The sequence below is a fragment of the Lissotriton vulgaris genome, chromosome 1_1, assembly GCF_964263255.1.
Source record: "Lissotriton vulgaris chromosome 1_1, aLisVul1.2, whole genome shotgun sequence".
Lineage (NCBI taxonomy): Eukaryota > Metazoa > Chordata > Amphibia > Caudata > Salamandridae > Lissotriton > Lissotriton vulgaris.
In genome coordinates, this window is record NC_141685.1 from 1,423,714,362 (window position 1) to 1,423,739,105 (window position 24,744).

Below are 24,744 nucleotides of genomic sequence, written 5' to 3' on the forward strand. Positions count from 1 at the left end.
CCCAGGAGGGTGGAGCCAGCATTGTGGTGGCAGAGCACCGCAAGATTCAGAGTCAAGAGCCACTCCTACCTCCCACTAAGGTGTAATCTGCGCATTCACCACCCGACATCCCCCAGCCCTGTCACTTACACGTCCCAGACAGTCAGATACACATACCAGCAGAGGCGGGCTGAAATGGTTAGGCGAGCAAATGCTAACTTTCTAAAAGTAGCATTTGCAAACACAGGATGTTAAAATAAACTTTACTAAAAGAAATATTTCATCATCCTGAGTTCAGGTATACTAAACACGACTCTCTACCATGCTCCCTGAGCCTGCTGGGATTATAGGGTGTAATAATTCCAGCAGCTCAGTCTGGCCTAACGGGAGCAGGTAGCCTTCAATAGTGAAATACGAATTTAGTTGTAAGTCACTACTAGGACATGCCGCACACATCAGGGCTTGTCCTACCTTACACCTACAATGCACCCTGCCCGAAGGCCTACCATAGGGGTGACTAATATGCAGTAAAGGGAAGGTTCAGGGGCTGGCAAGTGGTTGCACTTGCCCAGCCGGCATGACAGTACGAGACTGCACGCGGGTTCTGCGGTGGCAGTCCCCAGACACATCTTACGGCTGCTTCTGTGGGTGGCGCAACCAGCGCTGCAGGCCCACTAGCAGTATTGGCATCTACAAGCCCTGGCACTCCTAGTGCACTTTACTAGGGACTAACAGTAAATCCAATGAACCAATCATGGATACCAATCACATGTACAATTTACAGTAGGGAGCACTTGCACTGCGGCACGGGTCGGCCGTGGCGCAGTGCCCTGAGTATCGGAAAACCAGCAAAACATCGGAGGCACACCAGAAAAAAGTGGAAGGGAAACTCACGCCAAGGTGCCAGGTCTAACAAGGTGGATGACGGGGCAAGTGCTGACAGAGAAAGCTAATCTATTTGCTATCCCATCCATTTGTTTGCTAACCTGATGCTAGGCTATTTAAAGCATTGCACAAATTGAGGTCTATTACATTGGGTATTGCATCTTCTTTAGGATTTGAAGAACACACCCTTAGTCTGTATCATTCTCTGCTTGTACATATAGCCCTAATTTTGATGCTAATAACTTGAATACATTTGGGTACACCACTGCCATCTACATTGATAAACGCTCCAGCAGAATTTGCAGTTGTATGCTAATTATTGACAATGCTCACAGGCTCTCATTAGCACACTCAACTTGACCAAACTCTTGCTTATACGTCCTTCAAAACCAAATGATGGGCATGAAATGAAAACAATGTAGACTGGGGTGCTGACATTTTATGTTAAAGATTTACATTTAACAAGTATAAAAGTGTAAAAGGAAGATGTTATCATTTGTAAGATGGAGGATATCGATACAAATTATGTTATGTGCATTTGAAAAGTGTACTATTACCTAGTATGGTATCCTGGCACTGAAAGCAGGTGCAAGTCTGGCCTGTCCTAGACCTATTGAATGGAAGCCTTCTTGAAGTGCCATGTCTTCAATTTCTTGAAGAATTTGAGAATAGTAGAGGTGGCTCTGATGTGGAACAGCAGGTCATTTCAGGTTTTAGGAGCGATGTAGGAGAAGGCCCGACCACCAGCTCTCATTCTACATATACGTGGAATGTGGGTGGAAGCAGGAGTACGACAAAGTGAAGGTACCTAGTGGGTTTGTGTAATGAGATTCAGGGGTAGAGGTAACCTGGGTGTGTGATGCATAGGGTTTTAAAGGTGTGTGTTGAGGAGTTTGAACTGGGATCTTTTGCTTATTGGAACCCAGAGGAGCTCCCTGAGCTATGTTGTGTTGTGATGTGCATGCGCTATGGAAGGTTAAGTTTGTTGGTGGCTGCCGAATTCTGAATGATTTGGAGTCGCCTGATGAGTTGCTTGCTGATAACTGTGTAAAGTGTTTTCCTGCAGTCCAGTTTGCTTGTTGCGAAAGACTGAGTGACTGTTTTGAGGGTGCTAGTAGGGAGCCATTTGAAGATTCTCCTAAGAATCTTTGGGTGTGGAAGCAAAAGGATGCAACGGCTTTGACTTGTGCGGTCATGTTGGGTTGACTGTTGATGATAATAACAAGTTTCTTGGTGGTAGGGGGATCAGTGTGAGTCCGAGTTCAGCTTGCCACAATGGGGCCCCATAGCGATGGTTCTTTCTGAAAATCTCAATGACTTTCGTGTTGGTGTTCAGTTTGAGACAGTTGGTCTGCATCCAGTCTGTTACTTTGGTTGGGCGGGAGGTGAACTTGGTCCAGGTGTTGCTTGTTTGTGAGAGAGGGAGAGGATCAACTGCGTTGATCTCATGGGTGTGGATGAGGATGCGTGTGAGCGAGATCATGCATGTGTTGAAGGTAGTCGAACAGAGAGATGATCCTTTTCTGGGGGAGCTTGGTGCAGAAGTCCTGTGAGGGGGTGATGCTGTTATAGGCGGCTGCTTGGAGAGGTGAAATTCTTCATGATGACGAAGATCTCTTTGCTGGTCTTGGTGCTGAGGCAATGCAGTCTGTGAGTGTGGAGCATTTGGTGGCACAGATCTGCTGGTTGTAGTGTCTGAGGGTGGATTTAATTCTGATCTTGCTATCGTTGTTTTAACTCCTTCTCCAACTGTGCTCCAATTGTTTGCGGTAGTGCTTTATCATCCTGAGTTCCTCCGTGTACCAGCTGGCTTGTAGTCTGGGTCTAGGGGCTTTGTCGGGTTTGAGGGGAACTAGGGTGTCAGAGCAGGTCATTATCTAGTTGTCAGAGTCTGTGATAATATTGGGAAGGCTGCTGCTGCTCTGTTCAACCGGTGGTCCCTGAGTTCGGTCAACCTCTGAAATTTTGTTTCATTACCGGCAAAATGGTTTGGGGGTGGCAGTGGTTAATTTGTAATAAAATATGTGTCAGGGCCCTCGTCAGGAGGCCGCTGCAGCTTTAACCACCAATTGCCCCTTCCAGCGCTTTCAACAACAATACCTGCGCATATTAACCATGACACTCCTACATGTGTAATAATTCAGACTATTCCTGGCCCCAAAACTATAATTTATATTTAACTAATTAACAGCTGTTCTTCTGCTCATCTCTAAATTACACAGACACTACAATCATGTGGCAGACTGTCATAAGTGCCGGTGTTCACAATTAAGTGCTGGTGCCGAGCACCGGAAACCACTGGCTCAACTCAAGCACTGGGCGGTAGTAGATCTATGCGGATGCAGGACAGGGATGGCGAATTTGATGAAGGTTTCGCAGGTCCTTGTTATTGGTGTGGGCTTGTTGACCAAGATTTTGGTGAAAGTGGTGAAAATCAGGTGGAGAAAGTGCCCAGCAGAGTGTCTGCGTTGTTTCATGCATTGGGTGAGGCCAAGGATTTCCATGTCTTCGAGTTCTGCAGTTGTGTTCAGATCAGTGTGGTCGTCCAGATGGAGATTCATGTCTCCAAGGAAGGCGAAGGCACTAGAGCTGATAATGAGGGGTGTAACTAAGTCCAAAAGTGTTGGTTAAGTAGATGCGTGGTCTTGAAGGTCTGTGAATGAGTGAGGGTGCTGGCTAGAGTAAAGTTGGCTGTGATGTGGAACTTGAAGGACAGGTGTTCCATGTGGCTGGAGGATGTGTCCCTGAAGTTGGTGCAGCTGATGAAGTCATTGAAGGCGGTGGTGTTTCCACCGCCTGGCTTGTGTAATCTGGCCTATCTGGCTATTTTGTATCCGGGAGGGATGGCTGTGTTGATGCTGGCAACCGAAGTGAGGGTTAGCTAAGTCTGCATGAGAAACTGCATCTTTGGGCTATCTGGCTTTATGCAGCAGCATATTATTAATAACTGTATTCTTACGAGTATGTGAAACCAGAAACTGTTGAAAGAGTCAAAAACATAAGCTATCAGAATGCATAATAGTCATTAATGCCCCCCCAGGAAAATGTTAACATGTTCTCAAATGTATTTTCAAGCAATTGCCCTCAAATATGGTAGAAATTGATGTAAAATGCTAAATGTACTCAGTCGTCTTGTAAATGGGAAGTGAGTTTGGCTGACTTTTAGAATGTTAAGAGAGGGTGACATTTTCATAGGGAGATATGAATATGTATGGTAGCTACTTTATTAGTTGATATTTTTGCAGGCTGTTTTGGAACTAAATTTTTGCAGTACATTGCGCTGACCAATTTACCTTCCACCACAAATAATCTAAAATTAAAAAGGGGCGATGCTATAATAACTACACTGACGTTTGCCATGTTTGAGCTTGGGCCTCTCTTTTTAGGCCTCGGCTATGGATAGCTTTCCCTGTAGGGAGAGCGTTTGTTTTCAATATGTAGAATAGTTAGTATATTAAGTATGGTAAATTTACAAGGAGTGTCATGCTTCACGATGCACTCATCTGTGTTTTATGGCGCATACATGCGCATGGTCACCCATCTTCAAATCGGTTTTCTTTAATTGAAAACCTATTTCAAGATTGACTGCCATGCCTGTAGTACTTCATGCATGCGCATACATGCTTTTTCTCGTATGTCAGTAATTCAGTGTCAAGCCAACTACTGTATACACCAGCTTTGATCATTTGCAATTGGTTTTTTTTGCCAATGTAAACTAATGAACAATAGTATTTGAGTACTATGAATTACAATTATACTGCCATTTGATGACGTCATTGAACCAGGGGCTGTGTGCCCTCTAGCTGCCATTGATCTTTCTTGGTGAAGCCCTGCCAACTGTCGAATGGAATGTACAGTGTGTGAAAGATGAACATGACCGAATTGTTTTTTTTCACCCCTTAGGATGAAGGTGAAACAATGAATGTTACTGCCGTGATCAGCTCGTGCACCTTAACAGAAGCCCGCTATCTGCTAGACCATTTCCTTTTAATGGCAGTCAACAAGGTACTGTGGTGATTGGTGCATACTATGACATTTTTCATTTGTACAATTCTGTACCTTTTGTGAAAGGGGTTCTAATAAATTAAGCCTCGTTAGTGCATTGGAAGTTTCTTTTTTCTGTAGTGCGAGATAGGACGAGTCAGCATTTCTCTTTGTGTTTTTTGGAGCCCTGAGTGGTAATATACGATTTTATGATCTGATGCATGTGGGCAAGTGAAAGCTCGATGTATTTCGTAAACTTCCTTAAGCCTGTCAAATATAACTGGGCTGTAACTTGGAAAACCAGACGACGTCTTTCACGTGAAGCACAGGCCTAGGCTAGGATTTACGGGATATAGGGGCGCACACATGGGCTTTGCTCTCTTGGGAGTGATCGCGATCAACGCACATAAATGTGCGCCCTACACCGGAAGCGCTGCTTCTTAGTTATGTTGAACCTTGAACATTACTCTGCTCTTAATTCCACAGCGTGTCCTACCGGAGCAGCCCCCGCTAAGTAAGTATTTCTGCTCTGAAAGAACGGATATTTAATTTCTCACGTATTACCACGAGGTATTTTATTTTTGGCTAATATTGAGTATAGTCACTAAAGAAATGATGGAATCCAGTTCTTTACGTAGTTGCAAAATCGTGATCCTAGACGAAATGGGATGCGAGAGAGGCTGTGGTGTTGAGACCAGAGCTGCCGATTTGGGAACTGGGGAACCAGGTTCTCGTCTATGCGCCGGCTCAACATCCTGTGATTATACCCGTGCCCCCAAACCCCCTAAAAAGAATGTGACCTAATCTATTGTAACTGGTGCTCGTGTAAAGCGTTCTAATCCTTCCGTCTCGAATCTACGCTATATAAGACTGAAAAAAGTACCGTTTGTTTATTCAAAAGAAGTTCAAAAATCAACTTAGTATACCGTTAAAACGGGTTCCAACATCCTTCTCCTGTCCAGACGAGCTTGTCTATTATCACATAAGGATGTTCACAGTAGATCCCTATCCCTCTGGTGCATGATATTCTTTTTCTTTTTTCATATATATTATAATACAGTAAATGAATGTCTTTTTAAACTTGTCTTTCTCGTTCTCTTGGTATTGAATTGCTCCTTCCTATAGAAGAAAGACATGTTACATTATAACTCTGAGGAATACACCTGTTTAGACTTGAAAACTAGCCACTTAAAAGAAGAGTTGCTTAATAAAGGTACCACGCTGCCAACATTTCATTCCTTTTTTTGCTTTTTCAAAAATCAAGGTAAAGCAGAAACATTTCCGATTTAGAAAATCCAGCAATCATTTTTAAATAGGTAAATTCAAAAAGTACCATATAAGGTCAGTCCTTCGCTCCTTGTATTTCTGCATATTTTAGAGCATGAACCAACGCCATCCGTCAGAATGCTCTTTTTGTGCAGAGATTGATTTGCTTGTATGTTAGGTGGTCAGCTGGTCATTGACTGTTTATAGGGAAATAATTTCTGTTCATTGTTTATTTTCTTTCAATTTTGTGGGGGCAAAGCAGTTATTCGATTTATGGGTTGGCCATTGGGTAGTTTGGTGTTGAGGAACATTGTGATGAGCTTTCAAAGGGAGTTGGGCCACGGGGGAGGGGTTTGGCTAGTCATATGGGAAGAGGTTTGAGGCGTGAGCAGATTCGGAAGCCAATGTATGTAAGATATATCCAAAAGCTAGGACTCCAAAGCAGCATATTGCAAACAGCTGTCACTATGGGTTTTGTAAGATATTGTTTAGAATAGTGACGTTGTGTTATTTGTGTGGTTATCAAATAAGCGAATCTAAAGATTATGATTGATAAACATCCATACGAAATCCCATGTAGTGGACTGTATATGATAAACTAATGTCAGTCAAGAAAGATGAGGATGAAGGCTATCTCTTAAATGCAGTAGCAAATTGTACAGGCTAAGTTGTGGATTTTCATAGATCTATTTTTGGCCAGGAATTGCATGGTTTAAAAGTTTAGTGTCAGTGAAGGTGAGAGGTTGACCTCTCCTGACGGTGACATTTTCCTGAATTTTCAGTCGGAATTTGCGAGCACCTTTTCCTTTAAGATCTTACTTTTTGTTGACAATCTCCAATTTGGTTGTGTTTACACCCTGTCAATAAATGTGTTTGAAGTAACAATGTTTTCATTTAGGCCGACAAGTTAATGAGACATGGAACTCAACAAGGTTCAGATAGAATATGTTGTCACATTCTTCTGGAACATCCTGAGAAGTATTGTTTGGGTTGAGCACTTTAAGGAATACTCACAACCCTTATCTGGGTGAACCATCTAAGTCACTAATTGACCTGAGCTCAAACCCCTGACAGCTGTGGCACAGAGTGGACAGGCTTAAATTAGGGCAATGTGTAGAGTACTAATGCAAAACCAAAAGAATAATAAAGTGAAAGTGCTAAACAATAAAAAACCCACCCTGTATTAGAAAAATATAATACATTTAATAAACAAATTTGCACAAATGCATTAGGGGAACTGAGCTCATCATGAGCACCTGAGCACCGTGCCTCATGACGTGCTCAGCTCATCATGAACATGGAAGGTGTTAAGAAAGAATAGCACCAATAGCTCAAAGCACCAATGATAGTCAATGGTAGCGGGAGACTGGGACCTAGGCACAATTTAAGGCTGACCACAATGGAGATACACTAATCAGGTTCAACCCTGTCAAAGATTTTACCTTCTTACTTAATCTTTTAAGTCCTGATCCACCATAGGTGCATACTTCTAAAGCTCTCCAGGACCACTTGGGAGGCACTTGGGGCCAGATGTAGGTAGGCATTTACCGGTCGGTAACGACAGAATTCGGCCGTTACCGACCGGTAAATGCAATTTGAGATGTAGGGCCCTGTATTTTACAGAATCGGTAAATTTACCGATCGGTAAATTTACCGATTCTGTAAAATACCGAATCGGTATTTTTTCCGATTCGGTAAAATTGATATGTAGGTGGGACTCTTCTGAGTCCCACAAGCATTACAGAATCGGTATTTTACCATCAAATACTATTTGATGGTAAAATACCGATTCTGGTGTGCATGCACATGTGTGCATGCACACCTGTGCCATATGACAGGCAGACCTGCCCTTAGGGCAGGTATGCCTGCCACATGGCCCCCGAACCTTTTTTGGGGGTGCTAGAGGGTGTCAAAGTGACACCCCCTGCACCCTTGTCAGAATCGGTATTTACCGATTCGGTAAATACCGACCGGTAATGCCCCATTCATTCCTATGGGCTTCAAAGCCCATAGGAATGAATGGGGCATTACCGGTTGGTATTTACCGAATCGGTAAATACAGATATTTACCGATTCGGTAAAAGGAACATCTGGATGTTCCTACATATCCACCCCTCAGATTTACCGATTTTTAATTACCGAATCGGTAAAATTCGGTAATTAAAAATCGGTAAATCTCATTTACCTACATCTGGCCCTTGGTCTCTTGCAAGGCTAGCAGCATGGTCCAGTCCAGAATCAGAGGCCACTGGTCAGTTAGCTACTTCCAAGAAAATACAACTTATAGCCTCACTGTAGCCACACAGGAGGTCAGTCACTGACCATTGGAGTCCCTTACTTTGTCCTGGGTAGAAGAGGGAGCAAGTCCAGTATTTCAATGCTCCTCTCAGGTCACTGACAGCAGGTCCACTCCTCTTCCGATCTTTCGCAGATCCATAAAGTGTTCTTAAGTGGGTGCCTGGTGGTGCCACTTTTGTGCTTGGCACCAGCAAGTGGGTGTGGGTGACTCCTGGGGGTTCCCAAAGCAATAAGGTAAACATAACTCACTTTTTCAGTAGTTTCTGATATTTTCAAGATGTCAGAAATCTACAGCCACACTAAACTTGTACCCTCACAGCTGGAGGGGTGTGTGGAAGTGTTACTGGGAAATAGTCCGCGTAATCCCACATCTAAAACTAAAATCCAGTTTGAGGCAGACTCTGTGCCCTCAACAAACCAAGACAGAAGTCTGGGAGGACAAAAGCAGGGTCCTTTACCAAGCAGACAGAGCACCCACAAGAATTGTTTTGACATCCTGTTCTCTGTTCCTAGTGTTACATGTAGCTCAACAAATCTGTCAAGCACAAATTGGCAATGTGGTGTCACAGGATGGCCACAGCCCCACTCTGAATATTCTGTGGAGTTCAGAGGAGTAATTTCTGCCCAATCAGGGCAACGTACTGTCTGCTCCTTGGAGGTATTTTACACATCATTCACACCTATTTAAGGCTGACCACATACTGGGAGAAGCTGGTGAGCTAATGCAAATTAGTTGCCATGGACCACCAGGCAGGGAAAAGGTGAAATTTTAAAGTTGCTTTTCCTTAATTGTTATTGAAAACAGACTTCACCGTTTAATTAGATATAGTAACTATTAAAAATTGTTTTACATTATTTTTCCCAGTTGGTCCTTTTCCTGAGTTAGCAGTATTAGTATTTCTGATAGAGACTTCTAACCACAGATTCCTCACTTTAGAATATTGCCTAGGCATAAGACTGCATCTGGAAAATCTTGAACAGTACCTCTGCGTGCTTGTAGGAGACATTGTTCAACTCCACATTGTCTGCTTCAGAATTGTCATGGTGCTTATATAGGTGCCTCCTCTGCACACTGACATCAGTTCCATGCCAACAGCGCAGATCTGGAGAGCTACCTTTGTCACTTTTTGACCACCTTTTTGCAACTTTTTTGTCAATTATTTTTGAGTTGCTGCTCCCAGTGTGTTAGGGACATGCCCCTTCTAAATCTACCAGATTTAGGCTTTGTGGGGAACATCACTGAAAGATGATGGTGTCTGATCCCCACTTGGTCTGTCTCCCGGGGCTTGAGTCGAGTCACTACTTCAAAGCCTGTGCAGAGTGCAAGTTGATGCCCCCAAGGGGATTCATGAGAAAACGATGAAACTTCTGGTGGTGCAGCAGAAGCATGCCCTGCGTTGTTTTAGTCTCCCAGACCCATTCAAGGAGTTGTTCCTGCTGACGGTTGTCTTCTCGCTCAAAGACTTCTTCCTCCAAGTAGGATAAATCGAAAAATCATAAAGAAAAGAAGGCGAGGCGGCCTTTGACTTTGCCCTGCAACCACCATGCTTCAATGTTCCACTCCACACTCTCTCCTGTGGAGCTGGTGTGGGGGCGTGCTCCATGCTACCCCAAGATTCCAGGAGCAACTGCCGCTCTATAGGGAGTTTTGTGATACCATGAATGCCATCTTTGGGCCATCAAATCCCTCCAGAGTGCCTACGGCGCCAAAGAGCCAAGAGGTGCCCACATAAGGTTACCTTCGAAGGAGGTGATAGTGTGGAGGTGTATGGTCCACTGCTGACTGAGGAAGGCCGTGCCATCCTCAACCAAGCTCCGCTGGATGGGAGGGAGTCAGCAAAGTTTGTTGTCCGGTGCGGACTGAACACCTCGGACTCCCTGGGTAGAGCCATGGCTTCTGCGGTGGTGCTGTATTGCCCCACCTGATAAGGTCCCCTGGTTTCTAGAGGAATGGCCAATCAACATTGAGTGACATGCCTTTTGTTGGCTCCTGTCTTTTTGGCGACAAGCACAGACGTATAAGGGGCCATTTTGGGCACATGCAATACAAGCCATACCCAGTTCAGCAGCATGCCCAGCCCTTGCAAGGAAAAGTTCCAGCGTACTGCCCAATCCCCACCCCTCCAGCTGCCCCACACTCAAAACCTCTTTAGTGTGCCCTCTGCTCAGCATAGCAATTCTGTTGGTGGCAAGATCACCGCCCGCCTTAGTGAATTTCGATAACATCCAAAAGTGGTACTTCAAATCTTGGGTTGCTTCTAATCATCCACATCACTCCTCAACTCAGGAACCTCCTCTGGTTCCCCATCCAAAAAAGATGCCAATTCAAGATGCTGACACACGCCTTCAAGGTCCTCCACAGCCAAGGACCATCATACTCAACCACCACCTGAACTTCTAGTCACCTGTGGTCCGCCTTACTCGCATCCCACGAAGCCACAGCGGAGGGCGCTGCTTCTTCTACGTCCCCGCCAAGTGCTTGAACGACCTACCCCTCCACCTAAGAGCATCGCCTTTGCTACCGAAATTCAGAAAAGGACTCAAAACCTGGCTTTTCGACTAAGCCCAGCAAGAATTTAGCTCCTGACTACCCTCACAGGTGATTAGCCGTGCTCTACAAATCCTGATTGATTGATACAGAAGGAGAATGCCTTACCATATTTGGAAACACCTTCATCCCTCCCACAATAAAAAGAATGACTTACTAAGGACCTTCTAAACTTGCTTCGTTAGGAAGTGCATGCTCTTTTGGCCATTGAAAGGGTGCCCGCATCAGAAGTAGGGCCTGATTGTTTTTCCTGCTACTTGCTTATGCCATAAGATGGAGGCCTCTTCCCTATAGTAAACTTAGACCCTCTCAACTACTTCTTGAAAAAAGAGAAATTCAAGATGCGTATGTTCACTTCATTCCTGTCTGCCCTGGATCCTGGAATCTCGTGTGTAGTGCTGGGCCTGCAGCACCTGTATTTTCACATCCCCATCCTGCTGTCCCACAAGCATTACTTCCGGTTCATGGTGGACCACAAGGGTTTTCAGTTCTTTTTGCTCTCCTTCTGCATCACCAATGCCCCTCGGGTGTTCACAAAAGTGATGGTGGTGGTTGCAGCCTATCTTCGGAGGTTAGGGGTTCCAGACTTCCCCCTACTTCGACGACTGGCTGTTGAAGGTGTACTCACCCTAGGCAGTCATTTCCCACTTCCAGTCTACGGCAGACCTCCTGCATTTGTTGTAGTTAATTTACTGCCTGTTAAAGTCACACTTGACTCCCTCTCGGATGTTCCCTTTCATCTGAGTCATTCTGGGCAGTGCAATTTCTCACCTACCCGCCAGAGCAGCAAGTCCTGGATATTCAGGCTATGATTCCCATAGTTCGGCCTCTATCCTGAATTTCTGTTAGACTGACTCTGGGGCTGCTGGGTCTCACAATCTCCTGCAACCTGCTGGATAAACATGCCCACTGGCATATGCGAGCATTGTGATGGTGTCTGAAGTTTCTTTGGGCACAGAATCAGGGGAATCTCCCCCACCTGGTCCAGATAACTGTGTCTGATCTATAGTGGTGGCTAACAAACCTCATTTGGGCCAGAAGCAGGCCTCTCTCCGTTCCCCACCCAGAGTTCACAGTGGTGATAGATGTGTCACTCTTGGTTTGGGGCTGTCATCTTGGAGATGTGGAGATCAGAGGACTCTGGCCTTCGATGGAGTCTCGCTCCACATTTGTTTGTTGAAGTTGATGGCTAATCGCTTGGCATTGAAGGCCTTACTTCCCTCCATCAAAGAAAGGCTGGTTCTGGTGTTCAAGGACTCCACCACTGCTATGTGGTACTGCAGCAAACAGGGCTGGATGAGGTTGTGGATGCTGTGCCAGGACGCCCTGATCCTCTTGACATTGCTGGAGCTTCAGAACATTTTCCAGGTTATACAACACCTTGCAGGATCTCTGAACGTCAAGGCTGATTAACTCAGCTGTCATTCTGGTAGTCCGGCATCTGTCGAGTAAAATGGTTTACTCCTGCTATTGGGAAATGTTTGTGGCTCACACAATGGGGACTCCCGCTCTACATCTTTTACTGAGGTTTTATTGTTTGTTCTTTCTTTAGCCCGGCAAGGCCATGCTTTGGGCACCGTTAAAGGTTACTTGTAAGCCATCACAGGCTTTTTGCTCTTGCTGGATCAACCCTCCTTAATGTCCCCAATTGTGACTCTGTTTCTCACCTACTACTTTTGTGATGTCCAATGGGACCTCAATTTAGTATTTACCTTTCTTATGTGTTCTCCCTTTGAATCCCTGCATTACCGCCCTCTGCGGCTTTTGACATTGAAAACAGCATTCTGGCCATAACATCTGTCAGGATTGTTAGTGAACTTCAGGCTCTTTTTGTCCAGCCTCCATATACTGACGTCTTACTTGACAAGCTGTTTCTATAGACATATGCCTCTTTCTGTCCGAAAGTGGACACCCTTTTTCACATTGGGTAAAGTATTACTTTGACTGCCTTCTATGCTTCACCTCATCTATTCAAGGAGGAGGAGAGACTCCATCATTCTGGGCACTTCCCCCTCTGCCTGGGATGACTCTTGGTGGCCCACAGCGCTCGGAATCCCCCCCGCCCCCACACCCATGGACCACACACGAAATCTCAGCATCATCCAGGACTCCTCGCTCCCAATACACCACCAAATTAAGGCTGTTTTATCCTCCTGCTTCCACAGAGTCCAGGAAAACAGTCACCCATTCGCTCGTCAGCATCTGACTCGACTATGGCAACGCACTCTACACCAGTACCACCCAGAAACTCAAAAAAACGAAATACAGACCATCCAGAATGCCTCCGTCAAACTCATCCTGAACATCCCACACCACATCCACATCACCGGCCACCTGAGAGCCCTTCACTGGTACCTGTCAACAAAAGAATCACCTTCAAGCTTCATGCTCCACAACTTTGTACTTGCTCATGTCAACCACCACCTCTCCTTCTATACCCTAACCAGACATCTCCGTTCCGGCCAACTGACCCTGGCCACCATCCCACTGATCCACAAGACCACGGCTGGAGGAAGATCCTTCTCCTACCTTGCTGCGAAGACCCTGAACTCCCTGCCTCTGTACCTCAGGCAATATCACCATCGCTTCCGCAATTCAGGAAGAATCTCAAGACCTGGCTCTTAGGCTGAACCGCAGACACCCCCCCCACACTTTAGACCCTCATGAGTGAGTAGTCACGCTTTATAAGATTATCAATTGATTTGGACCCTAAAAGAACTCTGTTATTCTATATTAATTAAACCAAGAAGCATCAAGTGGGCAGTCAGCTCTTTTGGGTTCACATGAGCGAAGTAGAACAAGGCCATGCAGAATTCTACCATCTCCTGATGGATAGTACTCTGTATAAAGATCTGCTATGCACTGGTGAAGAAGCAACTCCCTGGGGGCTTGTGGACTACCCCCACCAGGGCCACAGCCAGCAGTACTGTGTTAGCATACACGGTTCCTGTCGACCATTTGTTAAGCTGCCATGTGGGTGTCCCTCCATACGTTCATGAAACACTACTTCTTGGGCAGTCAGGTCCGTCGTGATGGACATTTCTCCTGTTTGTCCTCCAGGACTTTTTGGTCTAAACCTGTTCACAAACCAACCTGCAGGGAGGTATTGCTTGGATAGCTATTCGAAGGTGAGGAATCTGTGGTTAGAAATCCCTATCAGAAGAACAAGTTACTTACCATCGGTAATGCTTTTTCTGGCGAAGACTTAATCTAATCGCAGATTCCCTACTGATCGTCCTCGCTCTGCGCACAGGACTTTTTCCCTCCAAAAATCCTTTTAGTGCACACTGGTCAAGCTCTACCGTTGTTTTTACTGGGCACTGTGTTTTCTTTGCAGAACTAGTCACAATAGAAACTGATGTCAGCCATCAAGGGTGGCACCTATATAGGCACCGCAATGTCACTTATGAAGCAGACAACGCAGGCGCAGAGCCGAATGATGACACCTACTTTTGCACAGAAGTACTGCTCAAGATTTTACTGATCTAGTCTGATGCCTGTGGAATATTCTTTTTAATTTTTTTATTGAAGTTGCATAGCAGCTAGGATAAACAACCGCACAAAACAGCAAATAAAACTGATGTGAAACAAGCATCTATAACAGCCGTATACGGACTAAGTCCGAGCAAATATCATTGGCTTACAATTGAATATAAACATAACCATAGGCTCCACCGCTATTATTCATAATACAAGAAATTACCCAGCCATATACTCCCTCACTGCCCCCCATGTTGCTAATCCAAGCTGTCTCTTCCTAAATCCCTTCAGAGCATACAAACTATATTCCAAATATTAAGCATTCAGAAACTTAGCCTGCCAAAGTTTGAAAGATGGGGGCTCCCGCTGTAGCCACAATAATGCAATTATCAACCTGGCAACGGCCGTGGCCATAAATATTAAATACCGGTGCCTATATAGTAGCTGTCGCCCCTCAACCTCCTCCCTTATGCCAAGCAACATCAAGGACTGAGAGATTTTAATCCCATCTCCAGTTATTTCTGTCAAGAACTTCTCAATTGAATCTAACAAAGGGTCAAGGCCTTCACATGCATAAAAAACATGAACAATATCAGCTCAATCTTGACCACAACGAAAGCACCTCCCATCATGCTGCCCTCCCACTTCATCATTTTTGACGGGGTATGATATAGATTAAATATCATTTTATAATGTTGGCTGCGAAGATTGGCTGCATATAAGATCCTTCCAGCCTGGTCAATAGATTCTTCCAGCGAGATTCCGGGGTTCCCCAACCAGGTTCTCCATTTCAAGTTATCACTAGATCTATTCTCTAGCAATACTTTATAAATAACCCCAATTTTAATGTGTCGTCTGATGGATTCAACAATGTTAAACTTCATAATAAAATTTACATGCTTTACCAAAAAATCCCTAATTTTTAGATACTTAAAAAATAGCGTAGATGGTATTTATGAGCTAGCTCAGTAAATGAACATTCCGAACCATCCTCCAGATAAAGACCCCCTAGTCGGATGATCCCCCTCCTTCTCCAACCAATTGCCACCTGATCCCCAAAAATCGAGGGGAGTACACCAACAGAGTTAATAGGGGAATACATAGAAAGTACTTCAATCTCTACACTCTTTCGTACAATATTCCATACCTAAAGCTAGGCATTCAATACCTTAAATTGTGTTCTTTTAAAATAACCGCCGTCCACCGCCTGTGGAATATTCTAAGAGAATCCGCGGTTATAAAGAGTCTCTACCAGGAAAAAGTGTTACAGGAGATAAGTAACTTATTCTTTAATCTGCCCTCTGGCTTTCTGCATAGGGCAGCTAGACCTGCCACAGTGAAAATTGCTTTTTGGGCCTTGTTACCGCAAGAGCATGATAGTATTTATTTTCTACATCTCCCACTAATAAATACTATGCACCATACCTTGTAGGCTAAAGGGCTTACATAGGAGTGACTTGCTGATCTTTAAATGGGAGGTGTTTACCTGTCACACTGCAGACTACAAAGAGTAGACCTGAAGCCATGTTTTCTTTTGTCACACTAGAGGGAGGTTCAAGATGTGTGACAGTCTACAGGTGACAGTTAACTTGTCATGCCATGTGTGTATTCATGCAGCATATACTATATTCTTGTAGAGCTTAAAGAAAAGTTAAATATAGGAGGAAAGGTCTTCAGTTTTTAACTCACGGCCTCTAGCATTTGGGGCCACAAAATGGTCTCTAACCTCCACGCATAGGAAAACATGGTATGCGGAAGGATTTTAGGCCTCCCTGAATGTGGCCCAAGTTTCATATTACATGAAGAGCTTAACTTGGAATATGTTGAGGATTACATCAACTTGGTCCCATTGCTACTGTGGTGCTCTATATGGAGAAATCCTCAAGCCCTACTTAACAGGGATATTATTGAGAATTGTTTATCATTTAGCATGGGTCTCCAAATTCCTTGGCTGGCCTATTTCAAGCGGATGTGTTACTGGGTAGGCAGAATTGCTTCCACAACCTGGAAGGGCTGCGTAAGGATGATAGATCCCAGCTGAAGCAATTGTTTCTCAAAATGAGGCAACGAGAAAGGGAAACAGGAGAATTAATTACGAACCAGAATAAAGATTGCATTTTAATCTAAACCACAGTAGGGCTTGAACAATATCTGGAGTTTGTGACTGCCACTTGGGACAGGGTCTTCTTGATTAGATGTAGGCATAGGTATATTAGATGGCAGTTATGGTTCCCCCTTGGGCAATATGAATACTCTTCCATCCTTGTTTCACATACAATGAAAGTTCCCCACAGAGTCTGTTGCGTTTCCTGTTTTTCTGTAGATTTTACCCTTGTTTTACAAGACACTATCTAATCTCAGTGTTGAGGGGCTCAGGGATAACCAGATGCAGGCACCCCTATTGCACTTACAGTCACTGTTATGTTATGGTATAGATATTTGTAAAGGCTGCAAATCACCCACCACAAGGGGTCTCGCGGTGCTCCAGCAGTCAACACAGATCTGGGTTGGTCGAAATCTAAAAATGAAAAAGGTTTTTTGAGTTTTTTAAATGCAGCTAGGTTGATAGATATATCGGCAGCTGATTCCAGTGGTGGGGATGCCGAGAAAGAGTGGCCCCCCACCCTGACTCTACGGATGTACCCGGGGCATAACAGCAGGTGCTCTAAGGTTGCAAGTAGTAATGTAAGGTTGCACCTTATGTTGTAGATAACAAGGCCCCTTTCCATGAAGAGACCCACGGACCAGACATAAAAGCTTAATAAGGGTGCACTTTCTTATAGGCAGCCAGTGCTGAGATCTCATTGTTGGTTCAGAAGGAGAGCGGTAGGGTAGGTTGCAAACCAACAGTGCTGCTGTGTTCTATGTTACCTGGAGCTTGGAAAAAAGACCCTCATTCATTGCAACCATTAGTGAATTTCCATAGTCCAGGCAACTCATAATAAGTGCTTAGGTAAGTGATTTCCTGGATTCCTAGGCATCTTGTCATCAGTAAAAAGTGGGTCACCACTAGACCCCGCACCTCCCAACATCTTGAAATTGGTCGGACCAACAATCGCCTCCCTGCCACTCGCTTGGTTAATGCTTCATTCGAGATGGGTATGGTCCCTCCTGAGTGGAAAAGGGCATTGGTAAAAGCGCTGTTAAAAAAACCCACCCTAGATCCAGCCGACCTGGGCAACTATAACCCAATTTCGCTTCTTCCTGGAATCAGCAAGATAGCGGAGAAACATGCTAACCGCACTCTCTCTGCGTTTCTTGAAACCAACCATGTTCTTCACCCCTCCCAAACGGGCTTCCGCCCCTGTCAAGGGACTGAAACCGCCATACTATCAGGGGTGGAAGAAACTAGAAAAATTCTCGATGCAGGATGGGCATCAGCAATAATCCCCCTCGACCTGAGTGCAGCCTTCTATACAGTGAACCACTATGTCCTGGCTCACCTCCTCGGGAGCGCAGGAGTGACTGGAACAGTTTTACTATGGCTACAATCCTTCCTAGAAGGAAGATTCTTCCAGGTCTTTGAAGGGACACTAACTCACAGCCCATCCCCCTACAGTGCGGAATCCCGTAGGGCTCTTCTCTGAGCCCTACTCTTTTTAATGTTTACATGGCCCGCTGGCGGATGTTATGTCCCCCTTTGGGATTCATATGGTGACAAACGCTGACAACACACAGCTGGTCGTAGCACTGAACCACCCCAACCAGCAGACCAATTACCTCCTTTTCTGCCTTAAGGAAGTCGCCAAGTTTTCTATCAAGCACCATATTGCCTACCTTTATGGGCCCGATGCCAGTCCCTAAGACAGAGTCTGGGAATTAAAAGTGTGGGAATCTGGCTAGACCTAGACCTTACTTTTAAAGTACAGGCAGGAAAGACTACTGCTTTATGTTACGGCCTGCTGAGAATGATCTGCAAAATCCTCCCCCTCCTACCTTGCCAAGCAAAAAAAATTACTGATCCAGGCTTTAATTTTGTCTAGAATAGATTACGGAAATGCCCTTTATTGAGGGGCCCTGAACTCAGTGATCGCAAAATTGCTCGTTGTACAAAATTGTGCAGCGAGGCTTCTCACTGAGACCCGCAATCGATGTTCAGCAAGGCCCGCCCTACGCTCTCTCCAATGGCTCCCGATGCAAGAGTGAATCAATTTAAAGGCCCTCTGCATAGCCCATAAGTCGCTGGAGGGGAGTGGACCTCCTAGTGGAGTGGTGTGGCTCACTGGTTAGAGGCGGCAGACCCGTAAGCAGAGAACAGCCCGAGACCAGGGTTCAATTTCTGACGCGGCTGGGTCGTGGACCAGGGTCAAACGGACTCAGTAATTCTCGCCTCGGTGCCTACTCTAACCAGGGAACACACTCGGCAACTCTGGGCATTAAGCTTGCCTCGTCTCTACAACGGCCCCCCACAGACGCCGGGGATGCCTGGTTTCACCTTGAAGATACCCAGAAAGGGACCATCTCACAGGGAAAACCAGGACGGGTTCCCCAGCGGTCTTCAGCGCCAGGATACTCCATGGAGTCGCAGTGTGCTTTACAAGTACACCCACATTTACATTTATCAACAAAGCCTTGATTCGCCCCTACAGGGTGAACAGAAAACAGCGCTCAGATGAACTTCACCTTGCTGTGGTCCCTAGGATCAAGAAGGCCAGAAGTGACGGACCGCTTTTTTCGTTCAATGCCTTCAGACTCTGGAATGCCCTTCCGCTGCACCTCCGTAGGGAATCTAATCACCTGACGTTCCGGAAACACCTAAACGCCTGGCTGTTCCCCTAGTGAATCTGTCCTCTAGTTGGGGCTTCATCGCTGGGATGCTCCCGGCTAGCCATGCGCTATATAAATGCTAATTCAATTCTATTCAAAGGTAGCCACTGAAAAGCTTTTCTGAACAAATGGAAAAGACCAAAGCATATTCCAAAGATTGAATCACATGTTCTCTCATGGACAGGTATTAGTCAATTAGAATGCCTAAGATCTTTACTGCTATTTTTTGGAAATGGAAAAGTTCCTTGTTCCCTAGGCCACCAATCGCTGGACCAGAAGGAAAGCGCTTTCCCTAAAAACAGTATCTTCATCTTGCCTGCATTTATTTGAAGATAGTTGGTGGACATTCGTGCAGCAATCTTGGTCATACATTCCCTGAACTTTAGTTTAATGGATTCAGATTTGAGCCCTATGGTAATGACAAGTTTGGTGTCATCTGCATATGAGATGACCCCAAAGCCACACAATCTTATCACTGTGGTTATAGGGGCCACATAAATGTTGAAGAAGGTGGGGCTCAAAGGTGAGCCTTGTGGCACCCCCTTGTCTAATGCCATAGTTCTATAATTAAATGAATCCAGCTGAACTGAGTGGTTCGATCAGCCAGCAAAGTTTCCAGCCAGCCTAATGCTTTGCCCCCGATACTGATCTCCCCCAATCTTTGGACTAGGGTTGCATGGGAGATGGTATTGAATGCTGTGGACAGTAGAACCAGCATGGCTGAATTCCCCATGTCCAAAGCAGGTTTGTTAGAGTCCAGGACCTCCATTAGTGCCGTTTCTGTACTATAAGAAGCCTGGAATCCTGACTGGTAGAGGTCCAACAGAGAGTGAGTTTCTAAAAAAAAAGTTATAAGTTGTTGCTAAACTGAAGTCTCCATACCGATTCCAAGAAAGGGGAGCAATGATATGGGTCTATAATTAGCCAGCTCTTGAGGGTCAGCCATAGTTTAAAAAAAGAAAAAATGTTTGCCACTAGCTATTTTCCACTTTACTGGAAAAGATTCCAGGGTCAGGTAAAGGTTAACCAGGTCGGTGACCGAAGCAAAAAGGGCTGGGGCCAGAACATCCATGATGTAGGGAGGAGCAGGATCGTCTGGAGACCCCGATTTGATTCTATTTATCGAGGCTAGTACTTATTGAGAAGTGACCGTATTGAAGGTATCCAAGAGTATAGTATCAATGGAAGCTGGTAGGTTAGGTGACGTTGGCCTTTCCTGGTTCCTAACGTTAGGAAAGGACTTATAGATCTCATCAATTTTTTGGACAGCAGTGCCCCAGTATGCAGAATATTATGACAAGCAATAAATTAGGATCCAGCGTAAGGAAAAAAAATGGGAGCGATAAGCAGAAAAGAATGATTTCCTACATTCACATATTGAGCTTTTTCGGTGCAGGGCTGTGTAGGTCAGGCAGGTGGTATTGAAATCAGTAACCTGCCTGAATTCAAGTCAGTTCCAAGATATTTCAATTATCCAATCCAGGAGTGTGCAAAGGAAGGTTAGGGCGCTGCCAAAACCTCCACAGTTAAAATGCTCAATGTAGATATCCCAACAACAATTTTACATCTTCCCTCAGAATAGAAAGAAAGCTTATTTTCCTAGCTAATCTGAATTGAAATCGTGGTTTAAATGTCTTCACAGTAACAGCCGCAAAGTTGCATATGTTTACAGAAAGTTACCTTTCCCATGAGGACATGAGAGAGAATAGCATGAATCTAAGGGAGTCTTTAAATGACTTGTCAGTCTAATGTGTTATTTGCCTGCAGTAGCAACTTCATTCTCCTTCTGTATTTGAAGCAAACTATTCTGACTCTGAGCCGTCGGTTTCACTCTTGGACATCTTTTGGACTGTTCGGATATAACTCCGAGCTCCCTAGAAACCTAATCGGATAGAGACTTCTAGCCGCAGATTCCTTACCTTAGAATTAACCCCAGTTGTCAGACTGGATCTGGATATTTTTCCTGAGCAGTACCCCTGCATGCTGGTAGGTGTCGTTGTTTGGCTCCGTGTGGCACCAGAAGTGACGTGTGCTGTAAATAAATAGCCGCCACCCCAGCGTGATGATGTCAGTTTTTTTCTTTCTGTGCCATTTGGCGCAGATCTGGAGAGTGCTACCCCCAGTCAATTTTTGACAGACTTTTTTTCAACTTTTGTCGAAAGTTTTTTTGAGAGATCTTCTGGTGTGGTAGGAATGTTCACTAGGAAGTCCGGCTTCAAGACGTGAAGCGCCTTTTAATGAACAGATGTTGGTGACGGACCTTCATCTTGTTTCTCTCTGGTGCCTGGAGTGTGATCAAGATTCTAAGACCTGCGCTGAACGTGGCGACATGCACCCCAAGGCCTTGTGGGAGCGGTCCCTCAAGCTCCTTGCTGCACCGCAACAGTCTTGATCCCGGTTGAGAGGAAGGTCCCAGTGACAAAGATTCTCATTGCAGTCAAAGTAATCTGGGAGTTTGGTAAGTCTCACAAGAAAAAGATGAATAGATCTTTGACTTCGCCCTGCCAGTCGCAGTCCTCAGACGAGACAAGAAAGTGGCATCATTCAAGGCCTGGTTCCATAGTTGAGCCTGCTCGTGGTCGCCTCCACTGATCCCCGAGTTTCCAGGAGCAGGGCAGTCCGTGGCCAGCATGGAGAGTATTAGGAGGGCTATGCACCTCATAAATTGGGGGGCCCGTCCTCGGCCAGTGTGCCTTGGGGGCCTGTGTGTTTCGGAGGGGCCCCTACTGGTTCCCTGCCAGTGGGCCCTTCCCCGGCACCAGTCCTGATGCAGACTCTCCCAGTGCACTTTGGTGGCGCCATCTCCATTTGAATCCCAGGCTAAAACACCTAGCCTGTGGGGCATTGTACAACGATTACTCTGGCGCCGACTGGTACTGTGCCTTCCAGACCGGAGCCTGAGCCCAATACCTTTGGGCAAGGACTTGGGGAGGATTGGTAGGGGTCGCTGGACCCTGAAGAATGCCATCCCCGCAACATGAACTGGTGTGAGGACTTGGCAGAGTCCAGTGGACTGGACACTTCTCCAGATACTGGAATGGTTTCTCCCCCTCCCCTTCCCCTTGCCATGGCTATGGAGGAGGGAGCGTCATTTGCTGTGGCGGTGAGAAGGCCGGCCAAGGTCTTAGAAGTTAGCCTCCCCTTGTGGAAGTCGAGACTAATGTCTTGACAGGTGCTTCAGGTGGGAGTAACTCCCCTCACAACTGCTTCCCCATTTAATGAAGCCCTCACAGACATCCTGCTTGGGACTTGGTTCAAGCTCAGCACAGGAGCTCCTGTAAGCAGGACAATTTCTGGCCTTCATTGTCCCTCCCTAGGCTACCCCCAGTTCCTGCAGCCACACCCTACTCTGGAGAGCTTGGTTGTCCAAGCCTCTACTTTCTGTGTAAACGCGTTCTCTACCACCCCACCGGATAAGGAATCCAAGAGCCTGGACACTTTAGGCAAGAAGATGCTTTCATCCATCAGCCTGGCACTGCGGTCCGTGAACACTGCATGCCCTTTGGGCCACTACACCAATGCTTTATAGGATTCGGTTGTGCGGCTGCTGCCCATGGTTCTGTAGGCGGCTTGGGCCATATTTTCCCAACCTGTTGCTCGCGGGAGAGATGCAGCTAAGTTCAAGATCAGATGTGAGCTGGATACCACCAACTCGCTAGACAGAGCTGTTATATCAACAGTGGCCTTACGTCACCATGCCTGAGAACAACTGGCTTTTCAGGAGATGCCGAAGCATGGCTTATGTACATGCCCTTTGATAGCTCCCGTCTCTATGGAAGCAAGGCGGACTCTGTGCTGGAGCGCTTCAAGGACAGCAGGGATACAGTTGGGTCTGTGGGCCTTTCCATGGCCTCTTGCCAACCCCAGGCAGCCTTTCGCTTCTTTCGTGCCCACAGAGGGTCTACCAGCCGCATATTTACGTACCCGGCCACTGTGGCACGCAATCTTCCTAGCCTCTGCATAGCTGAGGATGAGGTGCCCACAGAGACCCTATGTCACCACTGCGAGTTCTGGTTGGGAAATGGAGAGGAGTCTGCCGCTGATCCAGTCGTGGTGCATTACCCATCACTGCAAATCTTTTGTATTTTCCTCTGAGATCTGGACAATGTCGCAGAGATTCCCCTGATGTGCCCACTGGAACTTTAGATCCCACTGCAGAGCCAACATATGCCAGTGAGCATATGTCACAAACATGATGCAAAAGGCCATGGTTCCCAGCAGCCTCCGAGTCCGTCTCACCGAAATCCAGGATAGAGGCTGAAACATCACTATCATAGCCTGAACTCGCCGTTAAAAAAAATAGGCCCAAAACTGCACCATGTCAGAACAGCTACAATGAAAGGGAGCATCTGAGAGGGAGTCAGCTATGACTTAGGCACATTGATAGTGAAGCCCAGCGCATGCAGCAGATCTCTGTAGTCTGGAGGTGGGAGACCGCCTAGAACAAATCCAATTTCAACAGCCATCCATTGAGATAGAGGAAGACACAGGTCTAGGACAGAATGAATCACCCCATCATTTGCATGTTTTGACAACTGTCTTTTCACCTGCTAGATGTGCCACCATCAGGCTAGATGAGAAGACCTACTGTAGTTACATGATAGATGAGAGCACCGTGGTTGAAGGAGCCAAATAGGCTGCTTCTGCCTGCTTTATGAAAAGTAAAACAATTTATTTTATGATCATATGCTTTGTTTTAACTTAAAGACTGTTGAACTTAACAAACACTTAAGCATGAACAGCATGGTCTCATTAAAAAAAGTTTGAAAACTTGATAAACGAGGCGGTGAACCTAAAAGCATCTTCTCGTAGGCCTAAGGTGCCTTAGAGGACTTCTCACCTTTTGCTGAATCTGATCCTAAAGAAGATTCATACAGCCCAGTTTGTTACATGGATTTAATTAGCTTACAAAGTGCATGATGCCTTTAAAAGCTATGTTGGGGTAAAATCAAAACACACATGTTCCATCTCTATCGTTCTGCTTGTGCTGGAGACAAAATTGTGAATCGCCGTTAGTACAATTTGTTTTAAATTCCTATGATTCCCCTAACACACATCACTAATCATGACTTGTCAAATCATGTAGGGTGTCTGCTAGTGAATTATATGACGTATGAGCTCTTTTATTGTCAGGAGAGCAAAATTGTAATATGGAAGTGGTGTATTTGAAATACAAATATGTATAAATTGTTTACGTTTTTCTTTAGGGCCTCCAAGCAGCCCAAAAGGAAGCTCAGGTTAAAGTTCTCGAAGGGCGTCTGAAGCAAACTGAAATAACAAGTGCTACTCAGAACCAGCTGCTGTTTCACATGCTGAAAGAAAAGGCAGAATTAAACCCTGAACTTGACGCCATGTTAGGCCATGCATTACAAGGTAATTTTTAGCACCACACTTTGAGTATGCTATTGGCTGCATGACAGTTTTGCTTTTAATGCTTGGTTTCTACTCCCGGGGATTTTTAAGGAGAGTTGTAGGAAAAAATAGCTGTTGAGTTTTTTAAAAGTTACACATTATCTTCTCAAGTCCTCCACATTTAA

The 24,744-nt window shown here is 45.5% G+C and overlaps 1 protein-coding gene across 7 annotated transcripts in view; it reads left to right on the top strand.

The window, feature by feature from the left end:
* KIF21A (kinesin family member 21A) overlaps window positions 1-24,744 on the top strand; it is an 863,983-nt gene that overhangs the window by 448,382 nt on the left and 390,857 nt on the right. For all 7 annotated transcript variants that reach the window (XM_086967225.1, XM_086967228.1, XM_086967231.1 and 4 more), the window contains 2 exons: window positions 4,768-4,869; window positions 24,415-24,580. In XM_086967225.1, coding sequence (XP_086823351.1) covers window positions 4,768-4,869; window positions 24,415-24,580 — 268 coding nt within the window. The remainder of the gene's footprint in view (window positions 1-4,767; window positions 4,870-24,414; window positions 24,581-24,744) is intronic.